This window comes from Podarcis muralis, chromosome 7, assembly GCF_964188315.1.
Source record: "Podarcis muralis chromosome 7, rPodMur119.hap1.1, whole genome shotgun sequence".
NCBI classification, from domain to species: domain Eukaryota; kingdom Metazoa; phylum Chordata; class Lepidosauria; order Squamata; family Lacertidae; genus Podarcis; species Podarcis muralis.
The window spans coordinates 75,098,802-75,124,503 of NC_135661.1; the positions used below are offsets into that span (position 1 = coordinate 75,098,802).

The 25,702-nt window shown below is 45.6% G+C and overlaps 2 protein-coding genes and 2 pseudogenes across 3 annotated transcripts; 3 read left to right on the forward strand and 1 right to left on the reverse strand.

Annotated features, from left to right (window-relative positions):
• The first annotated feature begins 1,542 nt into the window (after window positions 1–1,542).
• On the forward strand, window positions 1,543–15,967 carry LOC114603499 (lens fiber membrane intrinsic protein-like). Its single transcript, XM_077932141.1, has 5 exons — window positions 1,543–1,778; window positions 2,030–2,176; window positions 3,442–3,555; window positions 5,975–6,329; window positions 14,880–15,967. Exons 1-4 carry the CDS (start codon window positions 1,601–1,603, stop codon window positions 6,013–6,015), a joined length of 480 nt encoding a protein of 159 aa, XP_077788267.1. The 5' UTR covers window positions 1,543–1,600; the 3' UTR covers window positions 6,016–6,329; window positions 14,880–15,967.
• Window positions 11,382–14,834, forward strand: LOC114603498 (protein NKG7-like; annotated as a pseudogene). Its single transcript, XR_013393755.1, has 4 exons — window positions 11,382–11,642; window positions 11,899–12,045; window positions 13,120–13,233; window positions 14,486–14,834. The product of XR_013393755.1 is annotated as a protein NKG7-like (transcript).
• A 2,744-nt stretch (window positions 15,968–18,711) lies between the features above and the next one.
• LOC144328541 (uncharacterized) lies at window positions 18,712–20,303 on the reverse strand (annotated as a pseudogene).
• Window positions 20,304–20,344: 41 nt separating this feature from the next.
• Window positions 20,345–24,673, forward strand: LOC144328604 (lens fiber membrane intrinsic protein-like). Its single transcript, XM_077932609.1, has 4 exons — window positions 20,345–20,522; window positions 20,769–20,915; window positions 23,594–23,707; window positions 24,642–24,673. The coding sequence occupies exons 1-4, from the start codon at window positions 20,345–20,347 to the stop codon at window positions 24,671–24,673; spliced, it is 471 nt and encodes a 156-aa protein (XP_077788735.1).
• The last annotated feature ends 1,029 nt before the right edge of the window (window positions 24,674–25,702 follow it).

Below are 25,702 nucleotides of genomic sequence, written 5' to 3' on the forward strand. Positions count from 1 at the left end.
GCTAACCCGGTAGTAGTACCTCAGGTTAAGAACTTTACCTCAGGATGAGAACAGAAATCATGCGGTGGTGGCATGGCATCAATGGGAGGCCCCATTAGCTAAAGTGGTACCTCAGGTTAAGAATGGTTTCAGGTTAAAAACGGACCTCCGGAATGAATTAGGTTCGTAACCAGAGGTACTACTGCATGTTAAACAAAAAGGGAGCTGGCAAACAACCTTGTCTAACCCCTCTGGCTGAGTCTATTGGCCCTGACAACTGGCTTTCTTGGTTTACTCTGACTTGAAGCTTGAAGTTCTTAATTTAAACTCAGCAGAGGCACCTGTCTGTCCAAGTCTCCAGTTTTCTCCATAAAAAGGCTTCTTTTCTGTCAAAGGCTAAGGTCGAGTCAATGAAGGTGAGCGATGAGAGAAGAAGGGAGGGAGGGTAGGAGAGCAGATATATGCCATTTGGTTATTCATCCTGAGCCAAACACCATTCACAGAAATGACTCCTGAGTGAATGGATGGCAGTTTGTTTGGTTCTCTTCATGTCTTCCTCCTCTCCCATCCCACCCTTCTGTTTCAATTCCATTAACCCACCCCACTAAGTGGGGCACAAACAGGTACAAAGCAAAAGTAGTTGTGGGGTGGTTGCAGCATGAGACAATGGAGTTGTGTGGGGAGGGAGGGGGGAAGCAGGCGTGTGCCCATGATTGACACTGCAACCCTCAGCTCAGGCATATAATTTTTCTAGCCAAAGTGTCCATCAATCTGATAGATCTTAATATACATAAGATATAGAAGTGAGGCATACAAACTGCACAAAGGTCTCTATCACTATCCACATATTTTTATCTGAATGCAGAGCTACAAAAGAGTGTCAACAGTTCATGGGAAGGAGTCAGAGAGCTGTGGATATAGGGTGGTATATAATTTCAATAAATAAATAAAAAATATAATTATAATTGTATTTATTCAGCTACTGCTATCTTGCAGGCAAACGGTGTCAAAAGATGGAGGAGACCCAGTAAAGTATTGATGTTCTTTGTAAAAAAAAATCATTTAAAAATATTTTTTACACCTCCAGTGTCAAAGACCAAGGTAAAGAGGTATGTCTTAATTCACCAAAAGCCATATAATGATGGTGCAAGACTCACACCTGTCAGGAGGGAGTGCCACAGCTTTAGAGCAGTCCACGAGAATGCCATCTCCAAAGCCATCAAGCTTTTGAAGGAGCTGGGAAAAACCAAGAGGGCAAAGCATATTACAGTTGCTAAGAAACAGGCAGGTAAAATTAGTAAGTGGTCCACCAAGGTGCTCAGCGGTTTTCAGAGGATCAAGGTGGGAATTATTTTGGGAGGAGGGACCACTTATGAGAACAGGGTGGTGAAAGGCAGCACAGTTTGTTTGTTTTCTGTTTACCTTGCGCCCTGAGAACCTGAAATAGAGAAGTATTAAACGTACAGCCGGAGGACATCTTCGCCACAGCACAATCTGTGGTAGGCCTCTTGTCACATATGCAAATTTTAAGCACACCCAAACATAAACTGCAACTTATCTCCCTTCCCCAGGTTTGGCATCCCAGTTACGCTGAGCAGTCACAGATCTGACCATTCGCAGAATGCAGGCCCTGCAGATTGGCGCCGTGGTTTGTGCTTTCATCAGCCTTCTGCTGCTCCTCATTGCCCTGGGCTCAGACTACTGGCTGGAAAATGAAGTGAGCTACGCTGGCCTCTGGAGATCTTGTGTTAATATTGGATTTGGTGAAACTTGCGTTTCATTTGGGATGGATGTGAGAGGTAAGCTTTTTGTCTTCTGCTCAGAGTACTAGTGGTGTAGTATTCAACCGTAACTTGGGGGGCGGGGGGCAGCTGACAGTTCCCCAACTCCCTGAAAATTCAGTGTGACTAGGGATAACACATTCACTCCATGTTTTTTTTTTTTTGGGGGGGGGGAATTAATGTTTTGATTCAAGTGCAGTGGGTTCAAGCACAAAATGGCTGTTGACATTTAACCTCCTTCTTCCTTTCTCTTCCTTCCTTCCTGAAAGATTACGTCCATGCTACCCGAGCCTTCATGTTCTTCGGGATGATCGCTGGAGCCGTCTCTTGCATTGGTCTTTGTGGCACCTTTTTTAGTGTGCAATTTGGCTCCATCTCCAAGGCCAAGACTGCAGCCATAGCCAGCGTTGTTGCAGGTATTATGGGGGGGTCATAAGCATCTGCTTCCAGTCAGTTCAAGCCCCTCAAGCCCCTGAACACAAAGCTGTAGACTGTGCCAAGCTGAAATGTCCACCCAATATGTTCTTACTTGAATCCAATGAAGTTATACTCTGAGCAGACCCACTGAAATCAATGATGGAAGGACCTATCCAATAGTCCTCTGTCCACCTCCAGGGTTTTGTGAGTGGTGGAGCCACCTACCACATCTCCACTGGATATGTAGCTGGGAGGGGGAGGGCAGCAGGATGATCAGGCCCAATTCCCGGCTGGTGCTTCAGTCAGGTTTAGCTCAACCCAATGCTATGGCATGTGGGCGGTGAGACTGGTTCCAGATCCAAGGGTTGCTTGGCCAGCTCAGCCCTGCTTTCTCCTTGCCCTGGAAGCACATCCAATGGATATGTTTCAAAGGTGGAGTCAGGGACTTCCTGCAGCCAATCAGAAGCCACGCTTTGGTTTCAGAACTTTTTGGAATTCAAAATGACTTCCGGAACGGATTCCTTTCGACTTCCAATATATGACTACTACTACTAGTAAGTTATATATTTATAGGCTGCCCATCTGACTGGGTTGCTACAGCCACTCTGGGTGGCTTCCAACAAATGACAACACTATAAGACATCAAAAATTATAAATAACTAAAATGTGAAAGGGGACGCGGGTGGCGCTGTGGGTAAAAGCCTCAGTGCCTAGGGCCTGCCGATCGAAAGGTCGGCGGTTCGAATCCCCGCGGCGGGGTGCGCTCCCGTTGCTCGGTCCCAGCGCCTGCCAACCTAGCAGTTCGAAAGCACCCCCAGGTGCAAGTAGATAAATAGGGACCGCTTACTAGCGGGAAGGTAAACGGCGTTTCCGTGTGCGGCTCTGGCTCGCCAGAGCAGCGATGTCACGCTGGCCACGTGACCCGGAAGTGTCTCCGGACAGCGCTGGCCCCCGGCCTCTTAAGTGAGATGGGCGCACAACCCTAGAGTCTGTCAAGACTGGCCCGTATGGGCAGGGGTACCTTTACCTTTACCTTAAAATGTGAAAACAATTTTTAAAGAAAAAATTATAAATAAAAAATAGCTTAAAACAACAATGCTTAAATACAATAAGTTCCACTTGGTCCCTGACTCCATCCCTGTAGCCATCTGGCAACCAGGGCACATCTTCCAGCCACTGCATTTCACAAGCTACAACTTCCGGGTCATCCTGGAATATTTAATGTACAAGCAACTTTATATCTTAATGTTTTTTTTCTTAATAGCTGGTTGCGTCCTGATTGCCATGGCCACCTTCACAGGGTGTGCGGGAACACAGCTCAGTTATGGATGGTCTTTTGGCTTGGGCTGGGCCTCCTTTCCTCTCTTCCTTATAACTGGTGAGTATGTGTCAAATGGGAAATGCTGAAAATGTGCGTCTTTATTTAGAGGTTTGACTTCGCATGGAGTTCTGTTTATTTCATTACGGAACAGTCTGGGGCTGAGCTACACATTTAGCATCATCATGTGGTCATGCCCCTGGCAGTGTGCCACTTTGGCTGCGGATGGAGGCTCATATATTGATCAATTTCCTGGTGTGACATGCTGTGCACACAATTCCACTATCAGCAAGAGAGGAAGAGGGTGGAACGTGAAAGAATTGCCTGGGTGTGCTTCTCTACTGCAAGCATGGATTACTTCTGGGTTTTTAGGCCTTGAAAAGCATTCAGAAATGTCATTCTCCCTTCATACCAAAACTCTGAAGGAATCACGTTTCCCCAGATTCAGCTCGAAGGGCAGGAAAAACATCTGAATTAAGCTTGATCTAAGTGTGTCAGTAGGGACACGGGTGGCGCTGTGGGTTAAAGCCTCAGCGCCTAGGACTTGCCGATCGAAAGGTCGGCAGTTCGAATCCCCGCGGCGGGGTGCGCTCCCGTTGTTCGGTCCCAGCGCCTCCCAACCTAGCAGTTCGAAAGCACCTTCGGGTGCAAGTAGATAAATAGGGACCGCTTACCAGCGGGAAGGTAAACGGCGTTTCCGTGTGCTGCGCTGGCTCGCCAGATGCAGCTTGTCACGCTGGCCACGTGACCCGGAAGTGTCTGCGGACAGCGCTGGCTCCCGGCCTGTAGAGTGAGATGAGCGCACAACCCTAGAGTCTGGCAAGCCTGGCCTGTACGGGCAGGGGTACCTTTAAGTGTGTCAGTAGGATTTCTGGACTACGGAAATGCATTTGTGCCAAACTTCAGGAATTCACTAGCCTTATTCCTTACAAATGCTCCCAGAGGCTTTGGCTGAGTACAAATGATATTATATTCTAGAATGAATGGAGACAGACTATTTATTTCATTCACAGACAATCTGCATTTATTTTTTGATCCCGAAAAGAATTTCTTGATAAATGGGTTTATAACTAACTAACTAACTAACTAACTAACTAAATCCTGCCCATCTGGCTGTGTTTCCCCAGCCACTCTGGGCAGCTTCCAACAAAATATTAAAAATACAATAAAACACAACATCAGTGGCGCAGCGTGGGTTGTCAGCACCCGGGGCAAGGCAAGTAATTTGCGCCCCCTAACCCGTGGATTTGCGCCCCCTAACCTGTGGATTTGCCCTAACCCCAGATGTTGCGCCCGGTGCGGCCGGCCCCCCCTGCCCCCCACGCTACACCACTGCACAACATTAATAACTTCCCTAAACAGATATCTGTTCAGATATCTTCTTCTTCTTCTTTTTTTTTTCATTTCCATAAATTTTATTTTATTCCAGCATATAAAAGAAAACACAAATCCACAAGCATATCAAAAACAGCAAAGAAAAACAGAAACAAAATTACATAAAACATTAGTAAACTATATACTAAAACATTAATCCATACTATATCATTAGTATGACTTCCCTCCACCACGGTTTGAGCTATGTCTCAATATTATCATCTGCAGTGTCCTTTTACAACCATTGTCTCTACCTCGCAGGTTTTATATTACGCCTACTGTGATTTTAATATTTCCTAGATTCGTTTCCATGTATAAAATAAATTTACTACACTCATTAATAAATTTGGTGTTTTTCTGATGCCTGATCTTCTGTGTCATCATTGCTAGGTCTGTGTATTCAAATAGTTTGGTTTGCCATTCTCTGATTGTTGGGATGTTAGGTGTTTTCCAATTCTGCGCTAACAGTATCCTAGCCGCTGCCGTTGCATATTGGAACAAGGTTTGGTCATCTTTCTTGATCTCATCTCCCACCATTCCTAAAAGAAAAGCTTCGGGCTTTTTAGGGAAAGTATATTTCAAAATCTTTTTTAATTCATCATAAATAAGACCCCAGAACCTCTTCACTTCCTCGCACGTCCACCACAAATGGTGGAAATCACCCTCTTTCTTTTTACATTTCCAGCAGGTTTTGTCCCCGGTCTTGTACATCTTTGCCAATTTCACTGAAATTCTTCTAAAAGTCAGATAGTTGTTTATTTGCTTGACCTCTGATGGGAGGGCATTCCACAGGGCTGGTGCCACAACCTACAAGTAACAAAGCTCATTGCAGATGAGCATTGTCCCACAATGCATCTATCTGAATACTTATGAAAACAGATGGAGGCAAGACTGGCAAGAAGAGTCCCTTGTAGAAGTCTCAAAATGAACAATGTATTCTGTGGGAGAGAACTGGGCCTGTTAGAATGGCAGGGCTTTGAGGATCAGGGCATGATTCCCCTGATGAGAAAGGAAGGTCATGCTAGGATCAGCGATCTGGATATCTCAGATAGTGTTTTATTTTCCGCTGGCTATGCCCTCACCAGCCCTTTTTCTCTCCTGATAGGTGGGCTGGCTTTCCGCGTGAATCCTGCTGCAACGGAATGAGGAAAAGAGTGTGCTACAATTTCAGATGAGCTATGTTGATATCGAAAACACAGTCTACACTGGAACAAGTTGGACCTGGAGGAAATGACTATACTTTCATGATGAAGATGACACATTATACAATAGCAATGGAGTTTAGGAATGACAAATTCACAGCACATTGCAATCCGTTAACTGAATACTGAACCAGCCAACTTAGTGCCCTCCAAATGCTGTTGTGTTACAAAGTAGGGCTGCCAAATCTTCTAAACCAAAGAAGAGGACATAAAAAATTCATGATTAATAAATAATGATAATAATAAGGGGGACGGTAGGTTTTGTGAAACTGCTCAGCTGAGCTGGGGGCTCTGTAAAACTGTTTGGCTGTGGGGAGTGTGGTTGCCGCTCCCCGCAGCTGAGCACTTAAAGGAGTCCCCAGCCCGGCACTGGTTTGCCAACGCGAGCAAGGGGGAGCACTGGGGCTGGCTCAGCTGGGGATTGGGAGCTCTCCTGTGCCCCAGCAGAGCCACACAAAGGAGCCCTGACACTCTTCCTGCTCTGAGGCATGCTGCTTGCGCTTGCAGGGCACAGCTGTTCATGCTCCTGGAAGGCAGTTCCCGAGCACACGTGTGCTTTGTCTAAAACCAAAAAACCCTGGACATTTTGGCAATTAAAAAAAAATCCCCCCGGACGGTATTTTCACCCTTTAAATACCAGATATGTCCTGGAAAAACTGGACGTATGACAACCCTAGTTACAACTCCCATCAACCTTGTCCATTGGCCTTTGACCATGCTAGCTGGGGCAGAATGGAGCTGGAGTTCACCAACAGCTGGAGAGCAACAGATAGGCTACTCCCAATTCAGAAAGAAACCCTTTTTGTTCCCCTAAAAACATTTCTTTTTAGAAGTTATTTAGAGTACAGTATTGGCTAAACACATGCTAGTATTACGAATTAAGAATGATGCTAAGCAATATTATTATTCATTCAGTGGCTGGATTAAAGTAACGAATGAGAAAGGCAGGCATCTTGTATGAATCAAGCAGAACGAAATTATCTATGGATGGCATTGTTTGTTTTGAGTTTTGGCCTTCAAATTCTAAATATTGTGTATGTGCAAATGACTATTGTGATTCCTCTGTTTGTCTCATAGCTTGTGGTTTTAATAAAGAATATTTTTAAGGCAAGCACACAGATTCCCAAGCCTAAAAGGCAACCTCATTACAAAGACAGAAATATGCCTTTGGATTTACAGGCAACCTTCCATTTACGCATGTTCAAGGCATACACGACTGTGCATGCACGCATCACCGCGAACCCAGAAGTGGCACGGAAAGGGGGGAAACTGCCCTAAAAGAGCATGGAAATGACAAAAACGGTGCGAAAACGGTGTCTCGCAATCCCAGGAGCCTTTTGCACTGAGGTTTGAGGCCTGCAGAGAGTTTGAGTTTGAGAAAGGAGATTTGGAGGGAGCAATTGTGGTGGAGTTTGGTTGAGTTTTGGGTTACCAAAAGGGTTTTTCAAGGGTTTCCTGAGGTTTAGATGGCTCTGGAGAGTTTCCAATTTTTGCAGTGCTCAACACCCAGCGTTCCCGCCCCCACCTTCTGTAGCGAGTGGCAGTTATCAGATGATCCATGGGTGACGGCCAGTCCCCCCCACCCGGGGGGGGGGGGAGCAGGGATAATTACTCCCATATTACCCCTGAATTCCTGCACGACTGGAGTGCAGTGCCATGGAAATCAGCCAAACACCATGGCGATCAGACCAGAAGTCGGGAGGGCAATCCTTTGGGAAGAAGGGTGAGATATAAATTGAACAAATAAACGAGCCGTTGCAAAGTAAAGTGAGCTACAAATTGCATAAGCTTCAGTATGTCCCCTAACAAAACACAACTCCTAGGGTACAAGTCCAACTTCACCAGAGAGTGGAAAGATGGGGATTGAGACAGCCAAGTTAGCCCTAGGGGTGGGGATTTGATTCAGTCTGCATTTGAATCACACTTTCTGTAACAATATGCAAACCAAAACATCTTTCAAAATCCACACTTCTCTTTTCACAAAGGACTTATTTATAGACTGGTGGATTATCCATATGAGAACTGGTGCCTTATGGGAGATTGGGATGGGGTGGTCTCCCCAACACAGGATAAGACTTCAGAGAAGTTAATCTTTGTTGCTCTGCCCACTTTTTGCCTTGCTGTTGGCAGTTGGCTTCTTGATCATTTCTGGAACATAGTGGCAATCCAGGTGGTTTGCACCATTTCCTCTTGCTAAGGCTGAAGGCCTATTGCAAGTTATTTGTGTGTTGTAACCTTTGAAGATAGAGCAAAGGAGAAGCAGAGAGAAAGACTGAGCTGTGAGCTGGAGCCTTTTGGTGTGCAGGAACATCTCTCTGGAGATCTGCCGTGGGGTAAGCAAATCTGTTGCCTGGAAGAGGGGCTTATCCTGGTTGCCTTCACCTATGCTTTGCCTACTCTTGTTAGGAAATGCCATCAGTAATCTCTCCTCTAGAAGGGAGGCAGACTCAGAAAAGGCCAGTGGATAGTTAATGGTCTGAAAGAGCAGCAGCAGGACCAGGAAGCTCAGCAATCCCAGCAAAGGATATAATAAGAAGAAATAAGCTGAAAGCTGGTATAGTAGCACTGGATATTTGTAAGGCATTTGACTATGTAGAATGGTTGGCATTAAAAATGATTATAGAAAACTTAGGATTAGTTCGAGCTACACTAGTTCGAGCTACAAGACAAGGATGCCCCCTTTCCCCTATTTTATTTGTATTGATCATTGAAACTCTGGCCAAAGTAATTTGAGAAGTTAGAAATATATAAGGAATGAGCAATAATGGAAAAGAGAAAATAAGTTTATTTGCAGATGACACCTTGCTAACAATCAAAAATCCGTTGGAAAATATGCAGGTAATAGAGGACCATTTGAAAAAAAAAATGGGTTAAAGCTGTCTGAAATTCCAGAGGTAGCATTGTTATTAATTTATGATGAGGTGGAAGGTTTGCAGGCTATGAAGGACTTGCTCACAAATTTATTGACAGCTGCATGAGTTTTTATAGCTAGGAAGTGGAAGGGGCAAGGTGAATATAAAATAGAAGAATGGTATAAAGAGGTGTGGGATATAGCTACTAATGATAAATTAACATGTGCTATTGAGGTAAAATGGGGAATATGTAGGAGAAATGATTTTAAGGAGATATGGAAAGTATTTGTGGAATTTGTACTGTTCAAACGGAAAGGGGTCAAACCATCACAAGAGGTGTTGAAATTTGGGGAGGTTGGATAGTTACAACGGGAGCTGGCAAACAACCTTGTCTAACCCCTCTGGCTGAGTCTATTGGCCCTGGCAACTGGCCTTCTCAGTCTACTCTGACTTGAAGCTTGAAGTTCTTAATTTAAACTCAGCAGAGGCACCTGTCCATCTTAGTCCCCAGTTTTCTCCATAAAAAGGTCTTCTTTTCTGTCAAAGGCTAAGGTTGAATCAATGAAGGTGAACGATGAGAGAAGAAGGGAGGGAGGGAAGGAGAGCAGATATATGCCATTTGGTTATTTGTCCTGAGCCAAACACCATTCACAGAAATGACTCCTGAGTGAATGGATGGCAATTTGTTTGGTTCTCTTCATGTCTTCCTCCTCTCCCATCCTACCCTTCTGTTCAATTCCATTAACCCACCCCACTAAGTGGGGCACAAATAGGCACAAAGCAGAAGTAGTTCTGGGGTGGTTGCAGCTTGAGGAAATGGAGTTGTGTGGGGAGGGAAGGGGGAGAGCAGGTGTTTGCCCGTGATTACACTGCTAGCCACCATTCTTCAGCTCAGGCATATAATTTTTCTAGCCAAACTGTCCATCAATCTGATAGCTCTTAAAAGATATTGAAGTAAGGCATACAAACCCCACAAAGGTCTCTATCACTATCCACATATTTTAATCTGAATGCAGAGCTACAAAAGAGTGTCAACAGTTCATAAGAAGGATTCAGAGACCTGCAGATATATGGCAGCATATACCACATTTCTCTGTGTATAAGACAATGCTTTTTGCTAAAAAAAAAAAAAAAAAGGCAAAAATTGGGTGTTCGCTTATACACGGAGAATGAATGCAGGGGGGACGTGTGATTAATGGTAGCAACAAGAAGGAGATTGGCAGCGGCAACTGGGCAGGCGATTGGCGGCTGTGGCAAGTGGGTGGGTGTGCTGCTGCTGGTGGCGAGCGGGCAGACAATTGGCGAATACGGCGAGGTGTGCACTCGGCAATGGCTGTGGCAAGCTATCAGCAGTGGCGGGCAGGCGCGTGAGTGATTGACGGAAGTGACTTCCCCCACCCCCCCCAAAAAGCTAAACAACTGAATTTCTTAATTTTGGGTTAAAAAAAATAGGGGTTTTCTTATACAAGGAGGCCTCTTATAAATGGAAAAATACAGTATTTTCAATAACTAAAAATAATTATAATCCAATGCACAAATGTATTTATTCAGCTACTACTATATCACAGGCAAACGGTGTCAAATGGTGAAGGAGACCCAGTAAAGTACTAACGTACAGTACTTTGTAAAAAAAAATTAAAAATCGTTTTTACATCTCCAGTGCCAAAGACCAGGGTAACAAGTTGTTTCTTCAGCATTCACCAAAAGCTATATAACGAAGGTGCAAGACTCACACCTGTGAGGAGGGAGTGCCACAGCTTTAGGGCCATCTCCGAAGCCATTGTCCATCAAGTTTTTGAAGGAGGTGAAAAAAACCAAGATGGCAAAGCATATTACATCTGCTACAAATAATTACTTCTGACCAGCATTTTCTGTTGCAGATGTTCTTTTGACGGGTTATCAGCACTTTATATTATTTTTTAAGGCACGTACGGAGAGATAGGCTTGTTGCCTGAAAGAAAATTCCTTCCAGTAGCACCTTAAAGACCAACTAAGTTAATTCTTGGTATGAGCTTTCGTGTGCATGCACACTTCATGCACACGAAAGCTCATACCAAGAACTAACTTAGTTGGTCTTTAAGGTGCTACTGGAAGGAATTTTCTTTGTTTTGACTATGACAGACCAACACGGCTACCTATCTTGCCTGAAAGAGTTATCAGATGTCAGGGTGGCTTTGTAGGCGCTAAGCAACAGGCAGGTAAAATTTTTAAGTGGTCCACCAAGGCGCTCAGCAGTTTTCAGAGGATCGAGGTGGGAATTATTTTGGGAGGAGGGACCACTTATGAGAACAGGGTGGTGAAAGGCAGCACAGTTTGTTTGTTTTTTGTTTATCTTGCGCCCTGAGAACCTGAAACAGAGAAGTATTAAATGTACAGCCGGAGGACATCAGCACTATCTGCAGTAGGCCTCTTGGCAGATATGTAAATTTTAAGCACACCCAAACATAAACTGCAACTTATGTGGAATAATGTGCGTGTCTCCCTTCCCCAGGTTCGGCATCCCAGTTACGCTGAGCAGTCACAGATCTGACCATTCGCACCATGCAGGCCCTGCAGATTGGCACCGTGGTTTGTGCTTTCATCAGCCTTCTGCTGCTCCTCATTGCCCTGGGCTCAGACTACTGGCTGGCAAATGCCTCGGGCAACATTGGCCTCTGGAAAGCTTGTGCTAAAGTTCTGGCAAGTTATACTTGTGGCTCACTTGGGATGGATGTGAAAGGTAAGCTTTTTGTCTTCCGCTCAGAGTACTAGTGGTGTAGTATTCAACCGTAACTTGTGCGCGCGTGGGGGGGGGCAGTTGACAGTTCCCCAACTCCCTGAAAATCCAGTGTGACTAGGGATAACACATTCACTCCATGCTTTTTTTTTTGGGGGGGGAATTAATGTTTTGATTCAAGTGCAGTGGGTTCCAGGACAAAATGGCTGTTGTGGGAATTTAACCTCCTTCTTCCTTTCTCTTCCTTCCTTCCTGAAAGATTTCATCCATGTTACCCGAGCCTTCATGTTCTTTGGGATGATCGCTGGAGCCATCTCTTGCATTGGTCTTTGTGGCACCTTTTTTAGCGTGCAATTTGGCTCCATCTCCAAGGCCAAGACCGCAGCCATAGCCAGCATTGTTGCAGGTATTATGGATCCAGTGAAGTTATACTCTGAGCAGACCCGCTTAAATCAATGATGGAAGGACCTATCCAATAGTCCTCTCTCCACCTCCAGGGTTTTGTGAGTGGTGGAGCCACCTACCACATCTCCAATGGATATGTAGCTGGGAAGGGGAGGGCAGCAGGATGATCAGGCCCAATTCCCGCGTGGTGCTTCAGTCAGGTTTAGCTCAAGTCCAGTGCTATGGCATGTGGGCGGTGAGACTGGTTCCAGATCCAAGGGTTGCTTGGCCAGCTCAGCCCTGCTTTCTCCTTGCCCTGGAAGCACATCCAATGGATATGTTGCAAGGGCGGAAGTAGGAGCTCCCTGCAGCCAATCAGAAGCCACGCTTTGGTTTCAGAACTTTTTGGAATTCAAACGAGTTCCGGAATGGATTCCTTTTGACTTCCAAGATACAACTGTATAGTATACTTCTCCTCCTCCTCCTCCTCCTCCTCCTCCTCCTCCTCCTCCTCCTCCTACTACAGTGGTACCTCAGGTTACATACGCTTCAGGTTACAGACTCCGCTAACCCAGAAATATTACCTCGAGTAAAGACCTTTGCTTCAGGATGAGAACAGAAATTGTGCAGTAGCGGCGCGGCGGCAGCAGGAGGCCCCATTAGCTAAAGTGGTACCTCAAGTTAAGACCAGTTTCAGGTTAAGTACGGTCCTCCGGAACAAATTAAGTACTTAACCTGAGGTACCACTGTACTACTACTACCAAGTTATATATTTATAGGCTGTCCATCTGACAGGGTTGCTACAGCCACTCTAGGTAGCTTCCAACAAAGGACAACACGGTAAGACATCAGACATTATAAATAAATAAAATGTGAAAACAATTTAAAAAACCCCAATTATAAATAAAAAATAGTTTAAAACAACAACTCTTAAATACAATCCGTTCCACTTGATCCTTTGTCCCTATCCCCATAGCCATCTGGCAACCAGGGCACATCTGTCAGCCACTGCATGTCACTAGCTACAACGTCCGGGTCATCCTGGAATATTTAATGTACAAGCAACTTTATATCTTAATGTATTTTTTCTTAATAGCTCTTTGCGTCATGATTGCCATGGCCGTCTACACAGGGGAGACAAGAGGAAATGCCTATTATGGATGGTCTTTTGGCTTCGGCTGGGTCTCCTTTCCTCTCTTCCTTATAACTGGTATGTGTCAAATGGGAAATGCTGAAAATGTACGTCTTTATTTAGAGGTTTGCCTTCGCATGGAGTTGGCAGCTGAATTCTTTCATTACGGAACAGTCTGGGGCTGAGCTACACATTTAGCATCATCATGTGGTCGTGCCCCTGGCAGCGTTCCACTTTGGCTGCGGATGGAGGCTCATATATTGATCAATTTCCTGGTGTGACATGCTGTGCACACAATTCCACTATCAGCAAGAGAGGAAGAGGGTGGGATTTGAACCAATCCCCTGGGAGTGCAACTTTACTGCAAGCATGGATTACTTCTGTGTTTTTTGGCCTTGAAAAGCATTCAGAAATGCCATTCTCCCTTCATATTGTTATTAGCCGCTTTGAGCCCGGCTTCGGCTGGGGAGGGCGGGATATAAGTAAAATTTTATTATTGTTATTATTATTATACCAACACTCTGAAGGAATCAGGTTTCCCCAGATTCAGCTCGAAGGGCAGGAAAAACATCTAAAACAATTTTGACTTACGTGTTTCGGCAGGATTTCCGGACTACGGAAATGCATTTGTGCCAAACTTCAGCAATTTGTAATTCACTAGCTTTATTCCTTACAAACGCTCCCAGAGACTTTGGCTGAGTAAAAATGATATTATGTTCTAGAATGAATGCAGACAGACTACCTACTTCATTCACAGGCAATTTTCATCTATTTTTTGATCCCGAAAAACACTTCTTGATAAGTGGGTTATTTTTATTTTTATTTTTCTTATTTCTTATTATTTTATTATAATTATTATTAATACCCTGCCACTCTGGACGGCTTCCAACAAAATATTAAAAATACAATAAAACACCAGGCATTAAAAACTTCCCTAAACAGGGCTGCCTTCAGATATCTTCTAAAAATCAGATAGTTGTTTATTTCCTTGACCTCTGATGGGAGGGCGTTCCACAGGGCTGGTGCCACAACCTACAAGTAAAAAAGCTCATTGCAGATGAGCATTGTCCCACAATGCATCTATCTGAATACTTATGAAAACAGATGGAGGCAAGACTGGCAAGAAGAGTCCCTTGTAGAAGTCTCAAAATGAACAATGTATTCTGTGGGAGAGAACTGGGCCTGTTAGAATGGCAGGGCTTTGAGGATCAGGGCATGATTCCCCTGATGAGAAAGGAAGGTCATGCTGGGATCAGTGATCTGGGTATCTCAGATAGTGTTTTATTCTCCACTGGCTATGCCCTCACCAGCCCTTTTTCTCTCCTGATAGGTGGGCTGGCTTTCCACCTGAATGCTGCTGCAACAGAATGAGGAAAAGAGTGTGCTACAATTTCAGATGACCTATGTTGATATCACAAACACAGTCTACACTGGAACAAGTTGGACCTGGAGGAAATGACTATACTTTCATGATGAAGATGACACATTATACAATAGCAATGGCGTTAAGGAATGACAAATTCACAGCACATTGAAATCCGTTTACTGAATACTGAACCAGCCAACTTAGTGCGCTACAAATGCTGTTGTGTTACAAATTAGGGCTGCCAAATTTTCTAGACCAAAGAAGAGGACATAAAAAAAAAATCATAATAAATAAATAAATAAATAAATAAATAAATAAATAATAATAATGAGGAGGAGGAGGAGGAGGAGGAAGGGAGGCTTTGTGAAACTGCTCAGCTGAGCAGTTACAGCACTGGGCTGGGGGCTCTGTAAAACTGTTTGGCTGTGGGGAGTGTGGTTGCCGCTCCCCGCAGCTGAGCAGTTAAAGGAGTCCCCAGCCCAGCACTGGTTTGCCCGCGAGCTGGGGGAGCACTAGGGATTGGGAGCTCTTTCGTGCTCCAGCAGAGTCACACAAAGGAGCCCTGATACTCCTCCCGCTCTGAGGCATGCTGCTTCCGCTTGCAGGGCACAGCTGTTTGTGCTCCTGGAAGGAAGTTCGTCAGTGCACGTGTGCTTTATCTAAAACCAAAAAACCCTGGACATTTTGGCAATTAAAAAAAAAAAAATCCCCCCGGACGGTGTTTTCACCCTTTAAATACCAGATATGTCCTGGAAAAACTGGACGTATGGCAACCCTAGTTACAACTCCCATCATCCTTGTCCGTTGGCCTTTGACCATGCTAGCTGGGGCAGAATGGAGCTGGAGTTCACCAACATCTGGAGAGCAAACAGATAGGCTACTCCCAATTCAGAAGGAAACCCTTTTCATTCCCTTAAGAATATTTCTTTCTAGAGGTTACAAAATATTTACAGTATAGTATTGGCTAAACACATGCTAGTACAGTGGTACCTCTGGATGTGAACGGGATCCGTGCTGGAGCCCCGTTCGCATCCAGAAGTGAACGCAACTCATGTCTGCACGTGCGTGAGTCATGATTCGCCACTTCTGAGCATGCACGTGACATCATTCTGACTGTCTGCGCATGCGCGAGCTGCAAAACCCGGAAGTAACGCGCAACCCGGAAATACTTATCCCGAAGCTACTTCAACCCGAGGTATGACTGTATTACAAATTAAGAATGATGCTAAGCAATATTATTATTCATTCAGTGGCTGGGTTAAAGTAAGGAATGAGAAAGAGAGGCATCTTGTATGAATCAAGCAGAACGAAATTATCTATGGATGACATTGTTTGTTTTGAGTTTTGGCCTTCAAATTCTAAATATTGTGTATGTGCAAATGATTATTGTGATTCCTCTGTTTCTCTCACAGCTTGTGATTTTAATAAAGAATATTTTTAAGGCAAGCACACAGATTCCCAAGCCTAAAAGGAAACCTCATTACAAAGACAGAAATATGTTTTTGGATTTACAGGCAACCTTCCATTTACGCATGTTCAAGGCATACACGACTGTGCATGCACGCATCACTGTGAACCCAGACGTGGCACAGAAGGGGGGGGGACAGCCCTAAAACGGTGCAAAAACGTTGTCTTGCAATCCCAGGAGCCTTTTACACTGAAGTTTGAGGCCTGCAGAGAGTTCAAGTTTGAGAAGGGAGATTTGGAGGGAGCAATTGTGGTGGAGTTTTTGGGTTACCAAAAGGGTTTTTCAAGGGTTTCCTGAGGTTTAGAGAGTGCTTGCATGCTTTTTCAATGGTTTTCTGCACCTGCAAACATCTCTGCAAAGACTCACACCTGTCAGGAGGGAGTGCCACAGCTTTAGAGCAGTCCACGAGAATGCCATCTCCAAAGCCATTATCCATCAAGCTTTTGAAGGAGCTGGGAAAAACCAAGAGGGCAAAGTATATTACATTTGCTAAGCAACAGGCAGGTAAAATTAGTAAGTGGTCCACCAAGGCGCTCAGCAGTTTTCAGAGGATCAAGGTGGGACTTATTTTGGGAGGAGGGACCACTTATGAGAACAGGGTGGTGAAAGGCAGCACAGTTTTGCCCCCCCCCCCATTTCCTTGCGTCCTGAGAACCTGGAACAGAAAAGTATTAAACGTACAGCCTGAGGGCATCTTCATCACCCGGCTGTGCGTCTTGAAGGCCGCTCCCTGCAAGGCCCTTTCCACCTGGCCTAGGGGCCAGGGCCCACACTCATTGGCTCTACTAAAGAGGCTCCAGGTGAGACCAGAGGGACATCGCCTGGCTGTGAGTCTTGAAGGCCGCTCCCTGCAAGGCATAGGGGGCAAGGCCCACAGTCACCGGCTCTACTAAAGGGGCTTGGTGAGACCAGAGGGACATCGCAATAATAATAATAATAATAATAATAATAATAATAATAATAATAATTTTTATTTATACCCCGCCCTCCTCAGCCAAGGCCGGGCTCAGAGCGGCTTACAAGCAATAATAAAAACAAGTTGAATGATTACAACTTAAAAACAAAATTAAAATACAACATTAAAATACAACATTAAACTATTAAAACATTAAAACATTAAAATGTAGCCTCATCGCAGGAGGAGAAGGAAAGGAAAAAAGAAAGAGAGGGAGGGAATAAAATTGGCTCCAAGCCAAAGGCCAGGCGGAACAACTCTGCCTTACAGGCCCTGTGGAAAGAAATCAGATCCTGCAGGGCCCAGGTCTCATGAGGCAGAGCGTTCCACCAGGCCGGAGCCAGAGTTGAAAAGGCCCTGGCTCTGGTTGAAGCCAATCTAACTTCCTTAGGGCCCGGAACCACTAGGGTGTTGCTATTTATGGACCTTGAGGCTCTCCGTGGGGCATACCGGGAGAGGCGGTCCCGTTGGTACGAGGGTCCTAGGCCATGGAGGGCTTTAAAGGTCAAAAGCTGCACCTTAAATCTGACCCTGTACTCTACCGGGAGCCAGTGCAGTTTGAAAAGCACTGGGTGAATATGCTCCCATGGCAGAGACCCCGTGAGGAGCCTTGCTGCAGCATTCTGTACCCTCTGGAGTTTCTGGGTCAGCTTCAAGGGCAGCCCCACGTAGAGCAAATTACAGTAGTCAAGCCTGGAGATGACCATTGCATGGATCACTGTGGCCAGGTCGGGGCGGGAAAGGTAAGGGACCAACTGCTTGATGCGGCGAAGGTGGAAAAATGTCACCTTGGCTGTTGCTGTAACTTGCGCCTCCATGGAAAGGGAGGCGTCAAGGATTACACCCAAACTCTTAACGGAAGGCAATGGCACTAATTGGGCCCCCGCAAGAGAAGGGAGCTGGTCCCTCAGCCCCATGCCATCCCGACCCAGCCATAGGACCTCTGTCTTCGAAGGATTTAGTTTCAATCAGCTCCCACGAAACCATCCAGCCACAGCTTCCAAGCATCTGGTCAGTGTGTTCGGGGCCGAGTTGGTGTGGCCATCCATCAGCAGATAGAGCTGAGTGTCATCAGCATATTGGTGACAGCACAGCCCAAAGCTCCGGATAATCTGGGCAAGGGGGCGCATAAAGATGTTAAAAAGCATCGGGGAGAGAATTGCGCCCTGCGGCACTCCACACACCAAGGAATGGCGCGACGACATTTCCCTCCCTAGTGCCACCCTCTGTCCCCAACCAGAGATAATAAAGCACAGCCAGTTACGGGCTATGCCCTGTATCCCCACGTCTGCGAGGTGGTGGTCCAGAAGATCATGATCGACCATGTCAAAGGCTGCTGACAAATCTAAAAGGATCAGCAGTCCTGACCCGCCTCGATCCAGTTGTCTACGGAGATCATCTGTTAGGGCAACCAGAGCTGTCTCGGTCCCAAAACCAGGACGGAAACCGGACTGAAATGGATCTAAAGCCGATGTTTCCTCCAGAAACCTACCATGCTGTTCAGCAACCGCTCTCTCAATTACCTTACCCAGATATGTAAGATTTGAAACTGGGTGGTAATTGGATAGGTCTAAGGGATCTAATGAAGTTTTCTTTAAGAGTGGACACACTACTGCTTCCTTCAGTTCCCCTGGGAAAGTCCCCTTGTCAAGGGACAAATTGATAATTTCAACCAGGGGGGTCTGCACAACATCTGGACACTCCCTAATCAGCCAAGATGGGCATGGATCAAGGAGGCAAGTGGTGGGCCTACCAACTTGGAGGAATCTATCCACACCAGCAGGGAGTATCCAATTGAAATGGTCCAACACTGGACCTGTCAAGTCGAGGGGCCTCCAGTTCAGTCACTGTATCTAAATTGGCAGGGAGGTCACGGCGGAGCAACAGGACTTTCTCCGCAAAAAAGCTCGCGAATGCCTCACAGCTGTGGGTCGAATTTGTGCTTAAATTTGGTTGTCCTCCTAAGGACGTTATTGACCTAATTATTCTAAAAAGTTGTGCCGGGCGAGAGCTAGCGGATGCAATGGAAGCTGCAAAGATTTCTTAGCAGCTTTCATAGCCATCTCATAGGCTTTCATAAGCGTCCTATAAGATGTTCTTGAGGCTCCGTCACGAGTCCGTCGCCATACTCGCTCTAGCCGTCTGAGATCCCGCTTCATTTTCCGGAGCTCCTCAGTAAACCAAGGGGCCCGGTTTCGACGGGGTCGCAGAGGGCGCTTAGGCATGATCTCATCAATGGCTGCCAAGAGCCGGTTATTCCAGTCCTCAACAAGGTCATCTAATGAGCCGCCAGGAGGAGCAGGGTCCCTCAAGGCTTGTTGGAATCTATCAGGATCCATCTGCTTTCGCGGACGAGCCCAAATAAGTTCGCCACCCGAGCAGGGGAGGAGCGGGAAGTTAATCTTGGCTTTCAGAGCGTAGTGATCAGACCATGGCACTTCCAAAGGGGGATAGCATGATCACATCTATGCCAGCCCCAAAGATCAGATCCAGCGTGTGGCCTGCTTGATGAGTGGGGCCCAAAACAAACTGGGAGAGCCCTAGTGTTGCCATGGAAGTCACTAGGTCCAGAGCCTGTGAGGAGGGAGCGGCATCGGCATGGACGCTGAAGTCTCCCAAAACCAGTAGGTTTGGGAACTCCAAGGCCCAGCCCGCCACCACCTCCAGCAGGTCTGACAGGGTGGCTGCCGGTGTGCTGGGTGGTCGGTACACCAGACAGACAGCCAAGCTCTCCTTGGTGCCCCACACGAGACCAACACATTCAGTGCCGGAGCTATGCCTCACAAGAACCCCAAACTATTGGATTCTTTTCCCCCATCATTTTGTGCCTGTCAAACAGCCGTGTCATGCTTATGGTAATATTGTATTCTCTTGTTAATTAGGCTGTTTTAAATGTGCATTTTATATTTGACTTCACTTAGCAGTGTTGTGGGTTTTTTTAAAAAAATGTTTAAGGTTTTCTGATAACTTTTTGTGTTAAATATGTATTCTGTAGTTGATGACTTTTTGTGTTAAATATGTATTCTGTAGTTGATCTCCTTTGTAATGTTTTATTTTCAAATCTTGAAGATAATATTTTTATTTTCTGTTAATTATGTTGCTTTGACTGTATGCTCTATATTTGGCTTCCTTCAGATTGTTTTGTTGATGATGTTGTCATATTCTGTATACCGCTTTGAGATTTTTCTTTAAAATATAAAGCGGTATAGAACTGAATTATTATAATTATAAATATAATCTTCATGACAGCACAATCTGTGGTAGGCCTCTCAGCACATATGCAGATTTTAAGCACACCCAAACATAAACTGCAACTTATGTGGAATAATGTCTATGTCTCCCTTCCTCAGGCTCGCCATCCCAATTAGGCTGAGCAGTCACAGATCTGACCATTCGTATGATGCAGCCCCTGCAGATTGGCACCGCGGTTTGTGCTTTTATCAGCCTTCTGTTCCTCCTCATTGCCCTGTGCTCAAACAACTGGCTGGCAAATGCCTTGAGCCACGCTGGCCTCTGGAAATCATGTGTTAATATTGGGCTAGTTTATACTTGCGTTTCACATGGGATGAATGTGAAAGGTAAGTTTTTTGTCTTCTGCTCGGAGTACTAGTGGTGTAGTATTCAACCGTAACTTGGGGGGGGGGGGCACAGCTGACAATTCCTCAACTCCCTGAAAATCCAGTGTGACTAGGGATAACACATTTACTCCATACTTTTTTCTTGGGGGGGGGGGGAGGGAATTAAAGTGCAGTGTGTTGCAGCACAAAATGGCTGTTTTGGGCATTTAGCCTCCTTCTTCCTTTCTCTTCCTTCCTTCCTGAAAGATTACTACCATGCTACCCGAGCCTTCATGTTTTTTGGGATGTTTGCTGGAGCCGTCTCTTGCATTGGTCTTTGTGGCCCGATTTTCGGCTTGCAACTTGGCACCATCTCCAAGGCCAAGACCGCAGCCATTGCCAGCTTTGTTGCAGGTATTATGGGGGGGGGGGGGTCATAAGCATCTGCTTCCAGTTAGTCAAAGCCCCTTAAGCCCCAAATCACAAAGCTATATACTGTGCCAAGCTGAAATGTCCACGCAAAATGTTCTTGCTTGAATCCAATGAAGTTATACTCTGAGCAGAGCGACTGAAATCAATAATGAAAGGTGCTATCGAATCCTCCTCTGTCCACCTCCAGGGTTTTGCAAGTGGTGGAGCCACCCACCCCACATCCAATGGATATGTTGCAAGTGGCGGGGGGTGAGGGAAGCAGGATGATCAGGCCCAGTTCCTGGCTGGTGCTTCAGTCAGGTTCAGATCAAGCTCAATGCTACGACATGCTAGTGGTGGGACTGGTTCAGCCCTACTTCCCCCTTGCCCTGGAAGCACCCTGTTCAGCGGATTTCTGCTGGCCTCACCATTTTGCCTCCCACCCACTTGCATGTTTGGTGAACAGAAGTAGGAGTTTGGTGCTGACAGTGTAATGCACGCATCGTTCCATTGCATACCCTCCAACATGGAACAGGGTTACCTTCAGATGTCTTCTAAAGGTAGTATAGTTTTTCATCATAAACTTTATTGCACTAGCCAAAGGCCATGGCAGCATTCACAAAGGGAACAAAAAGAAAAGCAATAATAACCATAAAAACCATAAAGACATCAGGCACTGCAGATACTATAAACCACGATCACGTCTCCTAAAAATTATTTGTTGCATACGATAGAATAGCAGGGGTTTCTCAGGTAGAATGTGCCAGCTTAAATGTCTGAATCACCTTAGGTTGTACAGTTATTTATCTCCTTGGTTTGGGGTGGGGCGTGTCACACAACTCCATACCCTCCAACATTTCTCCAATGAAAATAGGGACGTCCTAAGGAAATGTGCGGGACATTCCAGGATAAAATCAGAAACCGGGATGGCTTCTGTAAATCCAGGACTGTTCCTGGAAAATAGGGACACTTGGAGGGTCTGCCCTTGGCAGTGGCTGGTAACTCTGCCAGCAGATGCCAGGCACTGGCTGGACGAAGAGGAAGGTACCAGCCGGAAAGCCCTCTAGGGAAGCCTCAGAGGAGGAAGGCTCAGAGGCAGGGGAATGATGGTGGGAGACTGAAGACAGATCAAAGTTGGAGGTTGGGCAAAAAAAACAGGCTTGTATGAGATTGAGGAAGAAGAGGCAGAAAGTACTGCAGAAGTGGGACTGTCGGTTTTCCTCGAGTTCGAAAGGACCTCTCCTTCTGCTTTCTTGATCATAGCTGTCAACTTACAGATTTGAAAATAAGGGACCAGCAGCCTTGAAAATAAGGGACCAGCAGCCAAAATAAGGGATTTTAGTCAACCAGCTGAAATACGAAGTTATAAGGGACCAGATAATTTTGGAGAGCAGCGCCGGTTTTTAGCCCTTCGTTTCCAGAGGTTGGTGCTCAAGACACCAGCTGATGAAAAACTGCAATTAAATAACTACAAGCAGCAACCATTTTTCGCGCAAAACGAAGTCCAAGCTACGAAGATGCTGCTTCAGTTCTGTATCTTTTCTCTCGTGCTCCATCTGCAGCTCTCAATTCCATCAATGGGGCGGGAGGAAGGGGGGGAAATAACGCCCGAAGTAAACCCGCAGATCAGACCATCTATGCTAGTCTACCACTACAAATCTATGGGAGAAGCACTTGCGGTCCTTCCCTTGTAGCCCTTGGATCACCTGCCCGCGCCTCTGCCTCTGCCTCCGCCTCCACCTCTTCCTCTTCTCTCTGAACTGCTTTCTCTATGGTTGCCCTCGCTCTCCTCTCAAGGCACCTCAGCAATTCATAGGCCATGCCAGGCTGCCCATCTCATCCGGGTCCTTCGGCGGCACAGCCGCCGTACGGCCTAGCAGGAGCGGGAGCGGCGGTGACGGGCAGAGGGGAGGCCCCTAGGCAGAGACGCTCAGTTTGGCAGCCGCGAGGAGGATGGTGGCGGAAGGGCCCGAGGCTCCCGCCAGTCCCGGCGGGGAGGAGCTCTCAGGGGCTGAGGCTGGTGAGAGGAGGCCGGAGGGGGGCGGGCCGGGCAGCCAAGCAACACAGTTGGAGCCTCCCTCCTCCCTGGCTGGCAGGGAGGGAGGGAGAGGAGCTGCTTCCTTTGAAACCCGGGAAATTTAAGGGACAGCAGTGGGACATGGCGCTGGGATAAGGGACTGTCCCTCCAAATAAGGGACGCTTGACAGCTATGTTCTAGATGAGCAAACATCCAAGAGAGGGCAGCAGGAACTAGTGAGCTAGCTCTGCTACCTTTTGCTGTTCTACTCACCCTCTGTAACATATCTTTAGGATACAGAAGCATATAAGTATTGTTATAACTAAATAAATAAAATATGAACACAATTTTAAAAACAAATATAAATATAGTCTACTACTGCTACAACTACTATAATAAGTTATATATTTATAGACTGCCCATCTGACTGGGTTGCTACGGCTACTCTGGGTGGCTTCCAACAAATGACAACATGGTGAGACATTATAAATAAATAAAATGTGAAAACAATTTTTAAAAAAACAATTATAAATTGAAAAAATAGTTTAAAACAGCAACACTTAAATACAATCAGTTCCACTTGATCCTTGACCCTAGCCCTGTACCCATCTGGAATATTTAATGTACAAGCAACTTTATATCTTAATGTATTTTTTTAAAATAGCTCTTTGCGTCATGATTGCCATGGCCGTCTACACAGGGGAGACAGGAGGAAAAGCCTCTTATGGCTTTTCTTTTGGCTTGGGCTGGACCGCCTTTCCTCTCTTCCGTATAACTGGTGAGTATGTGTCAAATGGGAAACGCTGAAAATGTACGTCTTTATTTAAAGGTTTGCCTTCGCATGGAGTTGCCAGCTGCATTCTTTCATTGCGGAATAGTCTGGGGCTGAGCTACACATTTAGCATCATGTGGTCGTGTCCCTGGCAGCAGGCCACTTTGGCTGCGGACGGAGGCTCATATATTGATCAGTTTCAGAATACCACTATCAGCAAAAGAGGTAGAGGGTGGAACGTGAACCAATCCCCTGGGTGTGCTTCTTGACTGCAAGCATGGATTACTTCTGGATTTTTTTGGCCTTGAAAAGCATTCAGAAATGTCATTCTCCCTTCATACCAACACTCTGAAGGAATCAGGTTTCCCCAGATTCAGCTTGAAGGGCAGGAAAAACATCTAAAACAAGTTTGACTTAAGTGTGTCGGGAGGATTTCCGAAATATGGAAATGCATTTGTGCCAAACTTCTGCAATTCGTAATTCACTAGCCTTATTCCTTACAAACTCTCCCAGAGACCGGCTGAGTACAAATGATATTATATTCTAGAATGAATGGAGACAGTGCACTTGTTTTATTCGCAGAGAATCTAGATAAGTTTTTTGGTCCCGAAAAGCACTTCTTGCTAAATGGGTTTTATTCCAGAAGTAAATGCTCTTTGCAGATTGATTTTGCATTATCCCACAATACACCTATTTGAAAACCTATGAAAACAGATGAAGCCTGGCAAGAGGAGTCCCTTGTAGAAGTCTCAAAATGCACAAACAATGTAGTTCTGTGGGAGAGAATTGGGCCTGTTAGAATGGCAGGGCTTTGGGGATCAGGGCATGATTCCCCTGATGAGAAAGGAAGGCAATGCTGGGATCAATGATCTGGATATCTCAGATAGTGTTTTATTCCCCGCTGGCTATGCCCTCACCAGCCCTTTTTCTCTCCTGATAGGTGGGCTGGCTTTCCAAATGAATGCCGCTTGAACATAATGAGGAAAAGATTGTGCTACATTTTCAGATGAGCTATGTTGATGTTACAGACACAGACACTGTCTGCACTGGGACAAGTTGAGCCTGGAGGAAATGACTATACTTTCGTGATGAAGCTGATAACAATAGCAATAGTGTTAAGGAATAACAAATTCACAGCACATTGGAATCCGTTAACTGACTACTGAGCTAGCCAACTTAGTGTCCTCCAAATGCTGTTGTGTTATAAATTAGGGTTGCCATATCTTCAAAACCAGAAGAGAGAACATAATTTAATTTATTTATTTATTATTTTAAATTAAATTAAATTAAATTAAATTAAATTGGGGAGGGTGGGCTCTGTGAAACTGCTTAGCTGAGCAGTTAAAGGAGTCCCCAGCCCGGCACTGGTTTGCCCACGAGCAGGGGGAGCACTAGGGCTGGCTCAGCTGGGGATTGGGAGCTCTCCCGTGCCCCAGCTGAACCACATAAAGGAGCCCTGATGCTCCTTCCGCTCTGAGGCATGCTGCTTGCGCTTGCAGGGCACAGCTGTTCATGCTCCTGGAAGGCAGTTCCCGAGCACACGTGTGCTTTGTCTAAAACCACAAAACCCTGGACATTTTGGCAATTTTTAAAAAATCCCCCCAGATGATGTTTTCACCCTTTAAATACCAGATATGTCCTGGAAAAACTGGACGTATGGCAACCCTAGTTACAACTCCCATCAACCTTGTCCATAGGGCCATTGACCAAGCTAGCTGGGGCTGATTTCAGCTGGAGTTCACCAACATCTGGAGAGCAACATATAGGCTACTCCCAGTTCTGAAAGAAACCTTTTTCATTCCCCTAAACTGTGACCATTTTAAAACATTTCTTTTTAGAGGTTACAAAATATTTACAGTATAGTATTGGCCAAACACATGCTAGTATTACGAGTTAAGAATGATGCTAAGCAATATTATTATTCATTCCGTTAATGTAAGGAACCAGAAAGACAGGTATCTTGTATGAATCAAACAGAAAGGAATTATCTATGGATTACAT